The 20,717-nt window shown below is 40.9% G+C and overlaps 1 protein-coding gene across 1 annotated transcript; it reads left to right on the top strand.

Moving 5' to 3' along the window:
* The first annotated feature begins 1,056 nt into the window (after positions 1–1,056).
* On the top strand, positions 1,057–20,172 carry Stmnd1 (stathmin domain containing 1). Its single transcript, XM_013030435.1, has 5 exons — positions 1,057–1,140; positions 7,308–7,488; positions 12,864–13,015; positions 18,891–19,022; positions 19,885–20,172. The coding sequence occupies exons 1-5, from the start codon at positions 1,057–1,059 to the stop codon at positions 20,170–20,172; spliced, it is 837 nt and encodes a 278-aa protein (XP_012885889.1).
* The last annotated feature ends 545 nt before the right edge of the window (positions 20,173–20,717 follow it).

Genomic DNA, 20,717 nt, shown 5'->3' with positions numbered 1-20,717 from the left:
AACAAGAAACTTCACTAGAGCAGTTGAGGGTGAGAGAAAGTGGAATGAGTTTAGAGGCTATAAGATAATCAGCATCTTATAAGCGATCTGACCATTTATTTCCTTGGAAGAATCCAGGGACTTTGACAAGCCAAGAATCCCTGGTTGTGTTTCCTGGTTGAATACATAGGAGAATTGAATGAAGCTACCTGGCTCCTCCCTCCATAACTTGCTCCCTAGTGACCAGGAAGCGTTCTCTGCTTCTCTGAAGCTAAATGTGCAGTCTGTAAAATGAAGGGCTGATAGGTCTCAAAGACCCCCCTCTCAGCTATTCAAAATAAGACAAGAAGAAAACGCGTTCCACGTTTGAGCCTTCACACATTATGCCGCTTGTATTTAAATCTCTTGGAGAAATATATGCATACCCACTCTTTACAAAAGAAAAAAAATCCACACCTTCCAGAAAAGGATTTGCATAACCCATTTGGCAGCTGCTGAGCAGTCGGAAGTTCTAAGTGTTTGGCTTTCTTCACCGTGTGGGTGGTGTTGATGAGACCTTCATTTCTGAGGTCGCCCTGGGACGTGGACCTCAAGCGCTGGAGCCCCCGCCCTCAAGAAGGGTGTGCAAGGACGATCTGATCCCCAGACCATCTCAAATCAATTACAGTGCTTGAACCAAGCGCCCAGGTGTGTGGGAGGGGAGGGCGGGGCGAAGTGACCCATGGGACCTTACTAGGGAAAATCAGCCAGTGAGGGACTCACGCAGGATGCTGAGACAAAAACAAGGCACAAAATCAAAACCTAATCCGGCCAGACACTGGCGCTCACTCTTGCAGACAGCTGTAATCCGCATCCGAACAAAGCTGGGGACGCCCCTCCCAGCCCAGGTCCCAGATGACCGGTTTATTGTGGCAACAGTTCCCAGCAACTGCCCAGCGTCTGCCGTGCAGCCTTTGACTGCAGGCGGTGGCAGAGGAGGCAGCCCGGGCCGCGGGATCGCGGGGTGGGGCGCGGCCCGTAGACGGTCCCAGGGGCGCACAGCCAGGAGGGGTGGACAAGGCGTGCGCGCTGCCCAGCATGGGCTGCGGACCTTCCCAGCCCGACGCAGAAGACCAGAGACGTGTGCCTGCACCCAAGAAGAGCTGGGAGGAGGGATCTCAGGTAATAATAATAATAATAAATCAGACATGATGCCTTTAGCCCAAGAAGCCTTGCTTAGGGACAGCTGGAGCAGGTAAGAATAGGGTCCAAGTTCACACACACACACACACACGCCCCTTTATTCGTTGTCTAATAGAGTAGAAGCATTTGGGATCGATTTTATGGGGCCAGAGATGGGCTGGTGTGTAAATCAGGAATACATGTGTCTTGTTTACAAACCTATGCGGATTCCTGACCACATCCAGAGCACAGGAGTATAAGAGGAAGGGTTCTGCACACCGCTGAGGGTCACTCTAGCGTATTACTGCTGGCTTCTGGAAATGGGTTAGTTGTTAGTTGGGGGTTGGGATTGTTGGCAGGAACTCGTGTGGTTGCACCTGACAGGCCCGGAGAGGTGGATGACTGCTTTGTCCCAGGCTGCAAAGCTTGTTTGGAAGCCCAGTGAGGGTGGAAGTCAAGTTTTCCAGAAGCTCATGCTGATAGACTCTTTTCACTAAGCCTCAAAGGTGGTAGCCCCCTGTAAGTATCCTGGAGACATTTCAGGGAAGCTTTTTCCAGAGTGGGACATGGAAGGATGGGCAGAAATGATACCTGTGACTTCTTCCTCTCCATCCCACATTTGAGATTTCCATACTCAGAACTAGGAGCCATCACAGGTCCAGTCCAGTGGGATTACCCTAAGGTAAGACAGGGCTGCCATATGATTTTACATCAAAACCATACATTTAAGAGTGAAAAGGGCTGGGCATCAGTGGCTCAGGAGGCTGAGATCTGGTGATCTCAGGTGGAAGGTAACCCAGGCAGGAATGTCTGTGAGACTCTTATCTCCAATTAACCACAAAAAAAAGCCCAAAGTGGAGTTGTAGCTCAAGGAGTAGAGCACTAGTCTTGAGCACAAAAGCTCAGGACAGCACTCAAACCTAGAGTTCAGGCCCCAGGACCTGCAAAAGAATTTTAAAAACAACAACAAAAAAAAAAGAGTGAAAAGGAATGTATTTCACACACTTTCCCAGATAGTCTAGCTGAAGTCAGCATACTAGGTCTTACAGTCACCTTTCCTAAAGGATAATTGTGGAGTAGCTGCTTTCAAAACACATGCTTGGGATGAACATGATAGCTCAGGATTGCGATAAACCTTCCTGGAGGAAGAGTTAGGAAGACCCAGGTCTAGAAGCCTACCTGAGCAAAGCTGTGAAACCCTATCTGAAAAATAAACCAGAAAAGGGCTGGGGGCGGGGCTTAACTGCTAGAGCTGTTACCTAGCAACTAAGGAGAAGCCCTGGGTTCACACCCCCAAGTACACCCTTCTCAGTAGACACTGGGCCCATAGGGCACTGTCAATCCCTGCCACCTGTGCACACATCTGCTAGATACCTGGAGTACATTTAAACGCAAACCTCAATCTAGCAAAGGCTGACACTCCAGGTGTAACACCAATGCTTTGCGGGAAGCCTATCCCTAACACTGTCTCCAAACTGCTGCTGCCCATGTTTAGAACCCCATTACCTTTTGTGTCTTTCTGCCCCTCCTGTCACTAACCAGTCTGCCTCCTTTCTACCCAAGAAGCAATTATCTGTCCTGTACAGAACCCTTTACAAGTAGATCCTCTCCTTTCTCTCTAATGCCATCTTCTCTACTGGCAATCCTGGACTTGTGTGTCTGTCAGACCTAATGACTTGGTCATTTGGTTCCTCACACTTCCAAGCCTTTCCCCATACTGTTCCCTCTCCCTGAATTCCATTCCTGACCCCTGGCAGACTGAGGAGTTCCTAATACAGTCTTCAGTGCTGAAGAGTCTGTTTAAATCTCCTTCACACCCATAATCTCACAGGCTTCCTGGGGGCACTCTGGTCATCTTTGTTAGTATGCAATAATTCTTTGAACTAATATATAGGATTTCTTTTTTCCTCCTTTATCCAAAAGACACGAATGTCATTTGGAAGTGTTAATCTTCAACCCTTTTTCCATTTTTCATACCGAACAAAAAGTCATTCTTTTTCACTTACTTTGCAGGAATAATTAGATATAAGAATTTGTTAGACGAAAAGTCCCTGCTCTTCCACTTTTGCCATGCCCCCAGCCTGGATGTTTGCTCGGTAATTCGAGATAAAGTCTTCTAGACCTTTCACCTGGGCCGGCTTCAAACTGAGATCTCAGATCTCAGCCTGCAGAATAGCTAGAATTACAGGTGTGAACCATTGGTGCCAGACTTTGTTTAAATCAACTGGTGATAGTCTTCAATCCTGTGTATAATTTTTTTCCACAGTCATACTTAGATTACTGTTACTCTTACTGATTACTCTTCCACTGTCTTCCTCCTCTTCCTCTCCTATCTTTGTCTCTGTCTGTCTGTCTGTCTCTCTCTCTCTGTCTGTCTCTCTGCCTCTCTTTGTCCCTCTGTCTCTGTCTCTCTCCTTCTTTCCTTCTACCTCCCTCCCTCTCCTTTCTGGTCAAACTGATAGTCATGCCCTCAGCCCTAAATACCATTAAAGTACAACATTTTAAGCCCTCATATTCTTGTGAGGATTTTTTTTGTTTGAGAGCTGGGTTTTTTAAATTATTATTTTTACTAGAAGTAAACTAGAAAAAAATCAAAATTTGAAGAACAATTTCTTCTTATAGGTCTATAGAGAAATACATTTATACAATGCATCTGCTAATAACTTAATTTAAGAAGCTTTGAGCTCTGGAAAGCATCAACAAATTACTTCTTCCAAGCTGTTTGGCAAATGTTTTTCCCAAATAATAAACCACATATAGCACCTCTACACCAGGAAAGAAAAAACAAACAACAAGCACCTGTTTTAGCACCTTTGCTAAAAGCAAAGCCTTTTTTTTTAGAATATTGATGGTTTTCATCTATAATGGTCAGCTTAAAATTCATAGTTAATTCTAAAAATTTTTAAATATAAAAAATGAAACAAACTTAATACAAAATGTGGAAACACAGCCTCTGTTCAACTTCACCTCAAAAACAGATAAAACCTCTCCAACACATTCCCACCTCCTCCCCTGGGAATGTTTTATTTTCTAAACATAACTTCACTGGCAATTCTGCCCATTTAAACAGACAATTGCAAGCTACCACTTCCATCTCATTCTAGAAGATTTTCCCACCGTAAACCAATGACTACCCATAAGCAGCCAATCCACATTCCTTTCACCTCACCCCATTCATTTTCTGACTTTAAGTCTGCCTTGACTGAGCATGCCTAGTCTTTGCCATTAGCTTTTCTCACTTAGGAAAGCGCTTTCAAGTACTGCCTGGTGGTAGCATGTGTCGGTATTTCAGCTCTCTTCATTGCCAAGTAATATTCTTTTATATGACTATGCCAAACTTCACTTAGCCACTCATCAGCTGATAAATATTGTGCTGTTTCCACTTGTTCATATATAAAAAAAATTATAAGCCTTCCCGTGCAAGTTTCCAAATAAGGAGGTCTTTTCACTTTGCTTGGGCATTTCCCCGAGAGTGATTTCTGTATCCTGAAGTTACTCTCTGCTTAACTTTTTTTTCTTTTTTTTGGGAGGGGGGGTCCAGTAATGGGGCCTGAACTCTGGGCCTGGGCGCTGTCCCTCAGCTCTTCAGCTCAAGGCTAGCACTCTACCACTTGAGCCACAGCGCCACTTCCGGCTTTTTTCTTTTTGCTTATGTGGTGCTGAGGAATCGAACCCAGGGCCTCATGCATGTGAGGCAAGTGCTCTACCACTGAGACACCTTCCCAGCCCCCTCTATGCTTAACTTTTTAAAGGAACTACCAAACAGTTTTCAAAGTTGCTTCCCCAAATTGACTCCTGCATCAAGGCATGGGGGTTCCAATTTCTCCACACACTCACCAACATTTGCGGGCGTGTGCCTTACCCTTTACCATTTTCCTCACGCGTGTGAAGCAGCTGACTCTGCTTTTGCTTTCTATTTCCCTGAGGACTGAATGACATGGAGCATCTTTTTGTGGGCAGATCGATTGACCAATATCAATCTATTTTACAAGAGTTTATATGAGCAAATACATTTAGTAGGTGATAGACCAACAAGTTGATAGTGCTTCCATTTAGAGGAGGGTACTGATTTTCTACTATGTTTTGTGTCAGTCAGAATTCTACTAGAGGAATAGATCCACTAGACTAGATATACTGATAGGTGGATGGATAGATAAATGTATTGCAATGAGAGGTCTTCAGTTTATATCTCTCTTTTGTGACTCAAGACAAACTCTTAGCTGTGAGCGCCTGTAAAATCAAAGAGTGAGTTACATATTCCTAAGATACAATAGCACAAAGTGAACATTTGTATTCCCAAAAGGAGGAATGGAACAAAAGCAAGATTAAAACCTAACAGGGCAAAGCTCCATGTTTGGCACGCACGGCACGTAGTGGCAGGATGTGAGCATTGCTGTCTAGAGTTTCAATGGCCTCTTTCGCAGGTTGGTTCTGCTCCCTACCTGACATTATCCTCAGCAGATGTTCCATGTTTCTGACATTTCCAAGTTCCTTGGGTCTCCATTACATTTAGGCTTGGCCTTCACAGCTTCACACACCACTTTCTCCAGGGCTGCCTGAAGGGGTCTCCTTTGAAATCTGGGTGGAAGCCTCTGTGGCCCTATAATACTTGCATTCTTCATGTCTGCAGAAACAGCATCACCTATAAGATGCTCAGGTTCACTGCCAACTTGAGCAATAATCAAGCCCCCTCCATGTGCCTAGATGGCTGAATGCTGGTAAGCAGCTTCTAAAGAATGCTGAATGAGCCAGGAGCCCTTGAGCTTTCTTACCAAAGTAGTCTTAAAGTCTTAAGTCTCTAGTGACTTATTTCCTTTACACTCTTGAGCCTGCCATGGGTGGGGTCAACCCTTATTTCCTATTGTCCAAGGCAAAGCATCAGGCTTCTTTTCCAGAGTGCTAATTTCCATGTCCAACTCCAAACCTTGGCTCCAACTTCAAACATGAACCTTTTCTAGCTAAACTGCTAGTGCTTCCAATTCTAGTCTGCTCTTTGTTTCTAATGAGAATTAGAAGCAAAAATGGCCAACAATATGAGTGCCGGAACTTGAGCATCGCACTGCCTTTGAAATTTTCTCCCACCGGACTGATGAGTCCATTACCTTCCAAATTGGCCACACACAAAGTTACGATTCATGGAAAACATATAGAATATTTATTTCTCAAAATAGGGCATGAATAACTTCCAGACCAGTTTCCAGTGGAGTTTTCCTCTCCACTTGAAACCTCGCAAGCACAGTCATTGCTGTCAGTGTTCCTAGTGACATCGTGGTCTTCTGAACTCCCATCAGAATTTCACACTAAACTCTGCTTCTAGCATTCTGAGCTTATCTGATCGGCAGCTCCAAAGTCTTTCCAAATATCTCTCATAAAACAGTTCAAAGGTGTCTGAATTCTATGGTTCAGGAATGGGCCCAAGAATGACCCTCTTCTTGGTACTGATTAGCTATGATAACATACCTGAAGAATTAACTTAAGGAAAAAAGAATGTATTTTGATTCATGGTTTCAGAAGGTGTCTGTGGTCACATGGCCCGGTTACTATGTGGGCCTATGGTGAGACGGAACATCATCATAGCAAAGAAGGCCTGAGGGAATGGAGCTTCTCAGCCTGGGAGGCAGAGAGAGAGAGGAGCAAGAGAGAAAGCATCTAAAGACAGGATTCACCCCTGAAAGTTACTTCCACAGTGACTTATATTCTCCATATAGGCCCTGCCTCCTAAAAACCGATTTAGCTACAAATTGGCCAATGGATTAAGTCATTGATGAGATGAGCATCCTCACGATCCAATGATCTTTCAGTGCTGTCACCAGTTGGAGACCAGACCTTCCATACCTGTGTATGTTTTTTATACATGAATGTATGTATACATACCTTTTAGGCCATTTTACACTCAAATTACAACATTCCCTCTGACTGCCTTTTATGAGAAGACTTCTAATTGCACTTAGAGCTCTCCTGAATATCACAGGGTAATCTTGCCATCTGGAGAATACTAATCACATCTAACTTATTTTACCATATAACATCACATCTAGAGACTACAGGGTCCTAGTCAGACTACTGTATGGACAAGTTGGCTAAATACTCACAAAGCAGTTGTAGCAACCTGAATTTCCTTTTCCCTGAGAAATTTTGACCCTCATTAAGCTGATCCCTTTCCACAGGCTGAGGTCAGGGTGACTGATTCTAAGGAAGATCACAACTCCCAGACTGAAAATGCACAACCCAAGGACACTGTGGACAAGGCAGAAGACCTGGATCAACAAGCCCAGATGGGAAACTTACCTGGAACGATTCCAGAATGTTCTCCACCTCCTGGTAAAAGAAATGGAAGCATAAACTCAGGTAAACTCCTTTTCTACCAGTATTTGTGTTGATCTCCACAAAATATTACTTCTCTAAACACCTAATTGATAGTAGGCAGAGCTTTTTTACTGCTTTGTGAAGTACCTTGCATGGCAAGTCTCTTGTCTTATCTCTAAAATATTAGTGTTGGACCTTAGGTCTTGATTATGTAAGTAATGCTAAATGTTAGTGGTTTTTTTTGCAATGCAGTAGCTAAATCCATCTTGTTTTAAGCTAAACAGTGTTTATCAAAAATTAAAAACACAATTTAAGAATAGGTGTTTCCAAGATGGGCACTGGTAACTCATGCTTATAATCCTGGCTACTCAGGAGACTGAGATCTGAGGATCATGGTTCAAAGCTATCCTGGGCAAGAAAATTGATGAGACTCTTATCTACAATTACCCATCAAAAAGCTGAAAGTAGATGTATGGCTCAAGTAATAAAGTGCTAGCCCAAGATCTGGAGTTCAAACCCCAGTATGCATACACCACACACACACACACACACACACACACACACATTTCCATTGAAAGGAATTAATATTAACATCTTTCTAAGGGAAAGTTTGGCCTTATCAAAACTATATAAAAGCCTTCATTGAACTGTTGCCCTGTCTTTTCCCCCATCTAGGTTATCACCAAACATACAATCAAAGAATCTTTCAAAAACATAAAAGAAGTAACTACCACCTGGCGTGCTATTTAGAAACTATTTGTCATTTCTCCTGTACTGTACTCTTTTCTTGAATTATTCCTGCCTGTTGATTCATGACATCTAATTTATAATTTGACCAGTCTTTAGAACACCATGAACCTCACTAGTCTAATGGAGTGGAAGTCTGTTTTGCTTGGGGGAGGTGAGGAGACTTTTTTTCTCTCTCATTCCTTGTCATTGTAATTTGGCAACGTAGGTAAGTTAGTACATGAATGTCTTTTCCATAGGTTTTGCTGACATGCACATCTTATCATACAGTTTATATTTGCCACCCTCTGTGGTTGATGTGATCAGGGAGAAGGAAGCAGGAAGTAAGAAGAGCAGTGCTGGACCCACCCTTTCCTGTCCTCCACCCCCTAGAAAGTGCAGATGCTTTGTTCTCACCACTGATTAAGAGCATCTATTTCCTCCCTGACAGAAACATGAATGCTAAATACCTGTGCAGTTGGCAGACTGCACAGCACCAGGCAGCTAGGGACAGGTATGTTGTAAGATAGTCATTCCTGCCAGCTGCACCCTGTTCGTTTGTTTAAAAAAAAACAATAAGTAGAGAATGACAGGCAAACAAGATAATACTAAGAGAGAACAGCGGGCAGATGTTTCTAAAATGTAGTGTAAAAGCCTTTTCAGAAAGTAACTCACATAGAACACCCTGGACTCAAAACAGGTGTTCTTTGCCCACATTTCCCATTCCCACTCCTTGGCTTCCTCTTTTCTTTATCCTCAGCTTTACAGAATGCATGGGTTAAAGTTTCACACTAACATTTCCCCAGGACAAAGGCTTCTTGATTAATGATGGAGATCGAAAAGGTCTTGACTGCACACAGTCTATTGAGCAGCCTAGTCTGGTAGCACAGCACATTGTAGATGGTCAGTGATTTCCCCTGGAGGTGGTGGACTTCTCCCTTTGTCCAGAGGCCAAGGGAGTGTTGCACCACATGTTCCTGGCCCAATGGGAAAAGAAAATCCGAATCCAGAATTCAAAACACACTGTCTATTAAATGTGTGGATTTATTCTTACATCATCATAATGCCAAGAACTTGTTATGTCAAACCCAAAGCATTGTTAAATCTAGAACCAGAAGTATTACCTTTGTTTTTTTTAACTAACCTTTTGAAAATCATGAATGGCATTAAAAAACTTTTTAAGATGCAAGAAGTGATGAATCTCTGAACAGAGACCATGCATACTTCTTTCAGGCTGACTCTGCATCAGCATCAACATATCCCCCATAACTAGGTGTATTTTCTTCTGAGGAAACTTACAGAGCAAATGGCACTTTGCAATTAAATAGATCATGCATAGTTCCTAAAAGCAAGATTCCTTTGCATTATCTCTGTACAAGGGCCAAGATCTGGACATCACCACTGATGTATACCATCGATGTACTCTTATCTCATTTATAAACTATATTCAAATGCTGCCAGCTGTGTGACAATTTCTAATTCAGCAACCAACCCTGGACCACATGCGTAATTTGTCACATGTCTTTCATGTCCTTTAATCTGAACAACCCTTCAACTTTTCCTTCTCTCTTAAGACAGACCTGGATATCATCCAGGTTTATGTTGTAGAATTCTCCTGGACTTGGACTTGATTGAAATTTCCTGTGATTGGTTTAGGTTATGATTTTTTTGGGGGGGGCAAGAATACCAAAAGGAAATTTTATCATAGTTAGTATTAGGAGGTGAATGATAGCTACACTTGACTGTGCTTGCTTGTTTGCCTTTTGAAAATACTCTTAATATAGCAAAATTTGAGCCTTTTACTGAACTTAGAATTTAAGGAAACCTGAAAATCTCTTCTAACGTCAAGGTTAAGATGATGTCACATGTGTCCTTTTTAATTTCATTTTTTAATCCATGCTTACAAAGCTGGGCACTGGTGACTCATGCCTGTTATAATATCTGCTCAAGAGGTTGAGAGCTGACGGACCAAAGTTCAAAGGTAACTCAGGCAGAAAAGTCAGACTCTATCTTCAAAATAATCAGCAAAAAGCTGGGTAGTGGCATGGCTCAAGTGGTAGAGTGTTAGCCAGGCAAGAACAAGATCCTGAACTCATACCCTCCTACTGGCAAAAGAAAAAAAAAGAATTTCTAATCATATAAGAATATACTAATGCTAATGTAAGTGCTAACTAAATAGGAAACAAAAACTGATATGCCATCATATTTATAGAAAGTATCCCGTATTAATCATGGAAGCCAGCCTCTGCATAGTGAGCATATTCTCATTTGTATCCTCTCTTTTCTTGTGTGTATTCTAAGTTTGCACTGGTCATCATAGATTACCTTTTCAATAAAATAGAAACACAGTATTTGGGGGGGGGGTAAATGTTCTTTGTTCTTTGTTCTTACTAAGCAGTACTTTGTTTTTACTAGGCAGGTGCTCTGCTACTTGAGCAAGGCTTCTATCACTTGGATAAACATTGGGTATGTTTCAGATAGATTCTCACATTTATGCCCAGGCCAGTGAACCTCTGTCCTTCTATTTACGCTTCCCATCTAGGTAAGATGACAAGAGTGTATGGTGTTATACTTGGCTTTCTTTGGGTGAGAGAGGGCCTCTAGAACATTTTGCCTATGGCCTCAAATTGCAATCCTCCCAGTCTCTGTCTCCTGATTACCTAGTATTAGAGGAGTGAGCATCGTGCTCATCTGGTGGGCTTTTTCCCCCAGTGCTGTGGATTAAGTTACCCTAGGCCCTCAACTTGCTAGGCAAGCACTTTGCCACTAAGTCTTTTTGTTTTATATTGGTTTTTGAAATAGGAACTCACTAGCTATGCCCAGGTTGGCCTTAAATTCAAGATCCTCCTTGGGATTTCACCTAAACTGGCTTCACAATGTTATTTTAAATATTCCCCCAATACTTTCCAGTGTTTCAAGATAATGTCCAAATGATGTGAAATGACTAACATATTCCAGGAATCTCTGTGTAAAGTAGCTACTATACATACCATGCTAGATAATTTAGTGAACTCAGAAATAATAGATCTGGACAGTGAGAGTAATTTCCTAGTATTAGTGACAGAGGTCAAGGCTGACATTCCTTTTAGAAACATCATGGGAGAAAGATGAACCAATAGTGACTAAGCCATTTCTATAACAGCACTCTGAGCCGTGAGGCTGAGATGGTGAGGGTTAAATTCAAACAGACTTGGATTTGGGCCTAGTTTACACACTTACTATTTACATTCAGCTGGGAAAGTTCCATCAAGTCAATATGCTTATTTATAAAAATGAGAATTATAAAGCCTCTTATAGAGTTGGTGTTTGAGTTAGTTGTGAAGCAGTATGTAAAGTACTTAGTATTGTGCAGCTGCACAACTGCCCAGTAAATAGCTGTTATCGTGTTAACTCTCCAACAACAACACAACAGAAGTCGCCCTCTCAACAACAATAACAACAACAAAATCACTCTAATGTCTCAAAGGGATTCAACTCTCCACCACTATGTTCAACTCTTCTGCATTGTTTCAAGTTTCTCATTGATCCACCTAGATGACCTGTTTTATCACTCTGTCCCCAAATCTGTATAGAACACTTGAAAATGAGAATTGGTTCTACTTCAAACACCTGCACTGATAGAAGAACTAGTAAAGAAGAAGTATGGAGATGGTAGGGGATTTGTTAGTACTATTTACTGCACCCAGTCAGGGAAGTCTCTGATAACAAAGAATATGAGCTAATAATATGAGTGAGAAGCATGTGTGTGTGTGTATGTGTATGTGTGTGTGTGTGTGTGTGTGTGCATGTGTTCAACTGTGTATTTTCTTCCTCCCGGTAGAAACCCAAAGACACTCTATGACCCACTCTGGTTAGAAATGTTCATAAAAAGATATCATCCACGAAATGGAATTACATAATAGAAGACAGCTCACCTCTGAGCACTACGCATTGCATTGTTTCTGACTGCAAAAGCAAGAGTAGTCTTGGGGCCAACAAGCCAGCATCATTTATTTTATAATCTGATAATATAAAACTTACTGCTTATTTGCATAATTGGGTGATTTGTAAGGAGAGGTCCTCTTCTCAGTCTATAAAGGCTCCTCTACAGCTTATTTGCTCCTTTTTTTAAATCACAAATTCAATTCTAGCTTCTATTACTCCAATTCTGATTTGGTTCAAAGCCTCTTTTCCAAAAGGCCTACTTTGACTTGTGTGTAGACACAGCAGATGGTGTAACTGTGCACTCAGGGTTGCAGAACTAGACGTCTCTTGGCAACATCGTGCTGTTTATGCTTTGTGTATAAAGCATAGAAACCAAACTGCAACTCAGAAGACTTACCAGGAGAATGTCTTGAATCTTTGCTATAGTTCAGCTTCATCATTAAAGGAACAAACTCATGTCATCTTACCCAAGTGTATACCTGTTGTTACAACAAAACCCATACATAGCAGCACACAGAAGTGCTTTTGTTATGTTGATAGGAGATGAGCTAAGTCAAGAATAGATTATGTTGATGTATTTCCTCAGTAAGAACAGCAAGAACAGACTTAAAAGGACCACAAACTTTTATAGTAGAAACAGACATTTGGTAGGAATATTGGATCTAAGATTTCATTGTAGCATGATGTATTAAGGCACCCATTGAGTATTTAATTAATAAAATTCTTCATTCTTCAATGTCCTTTTCTGTTTTCTTTTTCTTTGGAAGATCTGGCAACCAATGGATTAATCAATAAGCCCAAATCTCTGGAGAAACGAGAGCGTCAAAAGTCATTAGACATCCTGGAGGAGCTAATTGTTCAAGGAATAATACAGAGTCACAGCAAAGCGTTTAGACATGGAGAATCCTATGATGTCATGGTAAGTAACTTTCTTTTTTTTGCAGGGGGGGTGTCCGGTCGTGGGGCCTGAACTCTGGGCCTGTGCACTGTCCCTCAGCTCTTCAACTTAAGGCTAGCGCTCTACCACTTGAGCCACAGTGCCACTTCCGTCTTTTTTTCTTTTTGCTTATGTGGTGATGAGGAATCGAACCCAGGGCCTCATGCATGCAAGGTAAGTGCTCTACCACTGAGCCCTTCCCAGCCCCTGGGTAAGTAAGTTTCTAAGTAACATTTACTTATAGTCACTTAAAATGAGCAATAGCAGAAAATGTTCACAAGCCATTACTTCCAGTATGAATTCCAACTTCCAGCATGCAAATTATAAGACAAATGAGAACATTTAACTAAGTCAGATTTTTCTTCTATAAATTTCTTTTTTGTGGGGTTTGATTTCAGGGCTTGGGTGCTGTCCCTGAGCTTTTTACTCAAAGCTAGCACTCTATCACTCTGAGCCACAGCGCCACTTCCAGTTTTCTGGTGGTTAATTGGAGATAAGAGTCTTACAGACTTTCCTACCCCGGTTGACTTTAAACCTCAATCCTCAGATCTCAGCTTCCTGAGTTGTGAGCCACCAGATTTTTCCATAAATTTCTTTACACCTATGTAGTATGTATATCTTTCTCAGTAGAGCCAGGAATTGCCCTAATCACTAATGATCAATGAACCTATTAAAACATTTTGTGGGTTTTACTAAACTCAAGACAGGTTAAGTCCTATTGAATAACATACAGTCATCCATTCAGCAATTTTTACTAAGCATTACCTTTTGGAATGTAAAATGGAATTGTGATTTATTCAAGATGGAAAGAGATCTAAATGTCAAAGGTACAACAGTTAAGCTAATACATGTATCCATCTGTATATTCTAAGACCAACACAAGGAAATGTAATTCTAGAAATGGTTATAGTCTTGCTTTTTGTGAATCATGTTGATGACCCTCTCAGTGCATTTCCTTCGTGGGAATGATGTTTCCTTCTGGTTTTAAGTGATTTGACCAAACTCTAGGGCTCTAGTTTTTTTGTTTGCAAGTTCTGTGTGCAGCTGTGAAGAAGACAGCATATTTTTCTATTTGGGTTTGTTTTATTGCTTGCTTGTTTTTAGGCCAAAGCTCTGAGCTTTTACCACGAGTTCTTAGAGCACAGGCATAATAAAGAAGGTGAAAAAGAAAAAAATAACAACTGGAATACATTCCAGGGTCAGGGAAATGGCTGGGAAAAGAAATTAACAGAAATGGTAGAAGTAAAGACCAGAAATCACATCGTAATTTTCACTTATCCCTTATTATCACTTACCCCTGTGTTGTAGAGAAAACTGTCAAATGGAGTGGATAGACACATTATTTAAATCAAGTTGACAGATCAAGCACTTAATGTTTAACTAAAGTTGATTTTATTCTCTGTGCGCAGAGAATATTGAAAACTTATGAATCAAAAGCCAAAGTGGCCAGGAACCAATGGCTCACACCTGTAATTCTAGCTACTCTGGAGGCTGAGGGAAGATGCTAGTTCTAGGCCAGAACTGAGCAAAATGTTCCTGAGACTTTATCTGGGTGTGATACAGTGCACCCACCCCTGCTGTGGTGAGCTACATAAATAAGAGGATCATGGCCCAGGCTGATCCAAGCAAAATAAGAGACCCTATCCCCAAAATAACCGGAGTAAAAAAGGTTGCAGGCATGTAGAATGAGTGCCTAGCAAGTGCCTAAGGTCAAAATAAATTACAACAGAAGAAAAGAAAAAAGGGAGAGAAGGAGGAGGGAGGGAGGGAAGGAGGGATGGGAGAGGAAGGAAGGAAGAAAGGAAGGAAGGAAGGGAGGGAGGGAGGGAGGGAGGGAACAGTAATTGCTCTTGACAAAGGAGAACAAATCTCTTTCACACACTTAATTGTGTCAGACAGCAAGTTCTTTCAATATTTTAGAGAGAAATCATTAGGCCAAACTAAAAAAAAAATGACACTGAAGGATAGATTATAATCATATAAAATATGGAAATATTTGACTGCTAATACTTTGAAGTATCAAATACTTAATACATTTTTAAGGAAAAAAACCTGATAAAATTGACATTAAACAAAAAAGTGCCAAGGAATGAAGGGAAATAAAAAAAGGCTGATAAAATAAAGAGAATCCTAATGTCAGCAGTTCCCCTATGATGAATCCAATCAGATGTGTGAACATTTTTTTTTTCATTGCTTTAAGGGGAGAAATACTTTAAATAAAATGATATGGGGAAAATAGAGTACATGAGAGAAAATTAGTCCAAATAAGACTTCTTGTATGTACTAATAGTAAACTGAATTGCAAGAGAATTCTGAATGCTAGTCTGGCTCCTTCTTGGCTTGTTCATTACCTTGCATGAAGTTCTCAGTTAAAGTGACATAGAATAAAGGGTACTGAAAAGTGAGCATCTTTCTCTCCTTGCAATCTGGGGCATCCAGTGACACAATCTATTCCTAGGGGTCCGTGGCAGTATCTGTGGCTGCTGCAAGATATCCTTCCATCTTTTTGCTTAATTTTTATCTTTCACTTGCTGGCAAGTACAACAATTCCATAATCAATTTTCAGGAAGGCTTACTTAAGAATTAAAATGATATGTAAGAAAGATAATAACAAGAAGCTATCGGGCTGCCTGCTAGTGGCTCACACCTGTAATTCTAGCAACTCAGAAGTTTGAAATCGGAGGATTACAGTTCAAAGCCAGCCCAGGCAGGAAAAGTCCGAGAACTACCAATGAATCACCAGAAAACAGGAAGTAGAGCTGTGGCTCAAAGTGGTAGAGCATTAGCCTTGAGTGAAAAGCTCAGGGACAGTACCCAGGCCCTGAGTTCAAGCCCCATGACTGACCAAAATAAAAACAACAAAGACAACTATTAGGTGATTAAATAAATCTTTCAGTATATTTGAAGACATTTCAATGAGACAGAGTATCTATTATAAATGTGTATTTTTTATATATGTTGATAAGTGTATGAATTGGTAACATTGGTGTAGATTTCTTTATAGGTGTCTGATGGTGTTTTGTTTTTTAATCTCAAGCCCATTTCTCCCTACCCCTGGCACATCCTGAATCCTTTTTTTTTTGAGGGGGGGTCCGGTCGTGGGGCCTGAACTCTGGGCCTGAGCGCTGTCCCTCAGCTCTTCAGCTCAAGGCTAGCGCTCTACCACTTGAGCCACAGCACCACTTCCAGCTTTTTTCTTTTTGCTTATGTGGTGCTGAGGAATCAAACCCAGGGCCTCAGGCATGCAAGGCAAGCGCTCTACAACTGAGCCACCTTCCCAGCCCCATCCTGAATCCTTTTACAAAAAGACTCAGTGAATTTTCTATTAGTCCCTCCAAGAATAATTCTATTAATTTCTCCAGTATGTGGTCAAAGTTTATTCTCCTCTTTAAGTAACTTGTGTTTTTGTTAAACTTTGGAGTAGTTAAGGAGTTTGATTACATTGCATCAGTCTCTGACATTATTTGCTGAACCTCACAGGGAGTTTTTGAAGGACTAAATAATGTCAGTTAGTCAACAAAGTGACTTTCCCCAGGAGGTCTAGAGTCAAAAGAACAGGAATGACAAAACCTTTTGCAGAAAGCTTTTGACCTAATCTATTTGCCCCATTGGTGAGCAAAATCAGGATAGGTTCATCTGTAGGTCAGTCAATTGGGAAAGCTCCTTCGAATTCACTCTGGATTTATGGCAGAATATATAGAAGGTAGGTTGGCTAGAAATAAGACTCAAATGTTATTGTAGCATCGTTGGGAACAGAAATCTTCTGGTACTAATTTTTATCTGTTTAGGGAGAGAGGAGTTTGAGCTTAAGGTCTTGTGCTATAATCCAACCCATAGTCCTTTCACTTTATTGTTTTTCAGACAGAATCGTATAGTTTTGCAAGATTGGTTTAGGATTGCAATTCTCCTACCTCTGCTTCCTACCTAAGCTGACATTATAGCCATGAACTGTCATGGCTGGTCTCTCATAAAATTCATAAAGAAAATGATTGAATTGGTAACTTCTTTACTAGTTCTTTAGACTTTCAAGTTGTTGTTTAGTTTCCACATCTTTATGCACAACATTACCATGGTTACCACTTTTAAGTGCCAACATTTGACAAATCTTGACTTCATAAAATTATAAAGGATAGAGATGTGTTTGTGAAGTTCTTTTTCCTATTGTTACATAAAATTTCAAACTCAAGAAACGACAAAGGCTACATCCATGGGATTAACACCTCAAGGGGAGGACAAACAGTTTCCCATCTTTATTTAGGTACAAAGCACAAGAATGGTCAACATAATCTAGGAAATCCAAAGATCTCTTACCCCTGCTGTGTTGTCTCAGTGTTTTAGTTAAGGTTCAGATTGCTATGTGAACTCCAAGTTCGCATTTTTTTTTTACTGGATCTTGGATCTATACTTTTAAAATTCCCCCAACCAACATTTTCCATGCTAATTTCTGGGTTTCTTTGGTAAGGCCACCATAGCAAAAATGACCCTTTCCCCAGCAAATACAATGGAAGCTTGAGAGCCAAGTGGCATTTTCAGAAAAAAAAAATCAAACAAAATGAGAATCAAGGGGAACTTGCTTTAATGAATTTTTGTTCAGGGAAAAACCATACCACATAAAATTGTCTGTGGTTGTAAGAGATTGTATTGTATTCAATAAATACCTTTCTATTTAAAAATGACTTTCCGGCAAACCTAAGTTGTAAAGTTGGAAAGAAACTTAGCAATCTTCACTATGCTATAATTCAGAAAACTGAGTCCCGAGAGATGCTTACCTGCATCACCACACCTGCATCATTTCCATTTCCTGTTTCCATTTTGGTGTTATGAGCTTTCCATTCTCTCTCCCCATCAATGTGATAATTCCAGATCCTTATTCTTATTTTGTGTGCTATTGTAGGAAAAAGTCATTCATCTCACATACTGGAAAGTACTTACCATTATTAAGTAGGTATATTTTCTCCTCCTCATCCCTGTTACTGGAAAAAAAATCCTCTGAAATAAGTATTATTTAGGCTGTTTTACAAACAAAGAAGCTAAGGCTTAAATAATTTATTTGAGGGCTGGGAAGGTGGCTCAGTGGTAGAGTGCTTGCTTCACACGCATGAGGCCCTGGGTTTGATTCCTCAGCACCACATAAGCAGAAAAAGCCAGAAGTGGCAATGTGACTATAGTGGTAAAGCCCTAGCCTTGAGCTGAATTGCTGAGGGCCAGCTTCTAGGCCCAGAGTTCAGGCCCCACGACCAGCCCCCCACCCCCCAAAAAAAATTAGAATTTATTTGACAGTCATGAAAAGTGAGTACACAGCTAAGTTAAGATGCAAACTCAAGGCCTTTCTTTACTACACTAAAATTACTCCAATTGATTCTTTGATTCAGGTATTCTCCGTTCTCTGAAGAGCTTGTCCTTTGTCCTTTGTTTAAAAGGAAACCTTTAGAGAAGTTATCTAGAATAGAATGTCAGTTTATTTTATAATGAAGTTTTAAAACTTCCCTAAGTTTAGATTTATATAGAGATGTATATGTACTAGCCTAGAAAGATTAGATTAAGTGAAGGAAGCAAATTACTGGCATATAGGGTATAATCTCATTTAGGTCATTTTTCTGCATTACAGATGTCCTGTACATGTATATGCATGTGCATAGAGAATATCTTGAGAGATATATGCCAAACTCATTAAGATAGGGGATAGGGGAAAGGGAGGAAATCTGGGTTGAACTCAGAGCTTTGCCCTTGCTAGAAACTACATCTTGAGCCACACCCCAGCATTTTAAATTGTGTTTGTTCTGCCTCCCTTGCTATGCTTTCCCAATGACTATGGTTGTTCCTCCATTGGAACAACTTTTAAAACTTCTTCCTCTAGGTGGAAACGACTGAGAAGCCACTGAGAAAGCCACCAGCCAGGCTGAAAAAACTTAAGATCAAAAAGGAAGTAAAGGATTTCACCATGAAAGACATAGAAGAGAAGATGCAGGCAGTAGAGGAACGCCGGAAGGTAATGGAATCTAGTGGGGGCTCCTAGACCTGAGGATCTCACTACTAGCTAGAAGGAGCTTAGACTTTCCTATCAACAGCTTTGAGATAAATTGTATGGGTTTATAGGCTGTATTTCAATGATCCTGTAGGCTTCCTTTGATCTAGCTTTAGTAACTTCTTAAAATTATCTTCATGCTGTGAAGGAATGAAACAATATCTTGAATATACTTGAAAATTAGCTTCATCTATACAGTCTAATTTTAAAAAGCCAATTCTCACTGCATGCTGGTGGCTCACACCTGTATTCCTAGCTGTTCAGGGGGCTGAGATATGAGGGTCCCAGTTTGAAGCCAGCATGGGCAGGAAAGTCCATGAGACTCCTATCTCCAATACACTACCAAAAAGGCAGAAGTGGAGCTGTGGCTCAAGTGGGAGCACCCTAACCTTGAGCAAAAAAAGCTCAGGACTAGTGCTGAGGCCCTGAGTTCAAGTCCCAGAACTGGCACAAAAAGAAAAAATCAATTCTCAGGATTAAATCAAGTGTCGGGTTTTGTTCATACACAAAAAGGAAAGTTTCATTGAGGCAAAGAGCAGGAGAGACAGGCACAGGGTAGAACTTGTGTCTGACACCTGCAATGGGTATTCCTCAACAAATAAACGTTTGAGAGATAGATAGATAGATAGATAGATAGATAGATAGATAGATAGATAGATAGATAGATAGATAGATAGATAGATAGATAGATATAGTTTAAGAAGCATTGTTACACAACTGAATAATGAAATTTAAAAGGTCTGAATAGATCAACACAAGTAATAGTAACAAGAACCGATAGCAAGTCACTCAGGATCATTTTTCTTTCTTGAATACTACTTTCCAGACAAAAGAAGAAGAAATCAGAAAACGGCTACGGAGTGACCACCGACTTTTGCCTCCAGCAAATCGTTCAGATACGGCCGACCTGGGAAGGACTGTGGTTCCATTTGCCACAGGACTGGCAACTGGGAGTTCTGCCCCATTTGAAGCATGTGACCCCGAAGGACGAGGGCCCTTGAAGAAGAAGAAGAGTACAACAGACACATCCCTGATTCCCAGGAGCTACAACTATGAAGGTTTGGGTGTGGTGGAGTCAGATATGTCCTACAACCGAGAGGAAGATATTTTCTAAGAAGCCGGGTTTTGTGATTCACAAAAAAGACCTTGCTCCTACCCAGCTGTGACTTTTTAAGTCTGTCCCAGGTCCTTTGATTGGGAAATCATGCACTGAGATTTCTGCTGTGGGCTTAGGGATGGTTGTGGGAACTGCAGAGGCCTTGGGTTAGTTGAGTCCTTAAAATGATTTTACTCGCAAGAAAGAAAAATAGAAGATCCATTTACCCAGCTTTGATATTATAACGTTGGCATTTTCCCTTAATCCAGCTTTCAACATAGTTTAGATAGCTTTAGGAGTCCCATCTACCTTACATGAACGTGTGTGTGCCAAATGAAATCTGTTTTCATGCTTGACCCTTGACTGTGGTCTACTGGAAGACCTTGGTGACAAATTGCATGGATTTGTATTGTGCTTTATAATAATGTGTATGCTTCCTAGGCTATGTACTTAGGTTTTTTTCTTTACTTAAATTATTTATTTTTGCCAAGGACAAGGAAAATCACTGAAGGACTGGAAATATGGCTCAATGGCTAGAATGCCTGCTAAGCTAATGTAAGGGC

This window comes from Dipodomys ordii, unplaced genomic scaffold (assembly GCF_000151885.1).
Source record: "Dipodomys ordii isolate 6190 unplaced genomic scaffold, Dord_2.0 Scaffold130, whole genome shotgun sequence".
NCBI classification, from domain to species: domain Eukaryota; kingdom Metazoa; phylum Chordata; class Mammalia; order Rodentia; family Heteromyidae; genus Dipodomys; species Dipodomys ordii.
The sequence above is the reverse complement of the archived record's forward strand: the minus strand, read 5'-3'. Positions and strand labels throughout refer to the sequence as shown.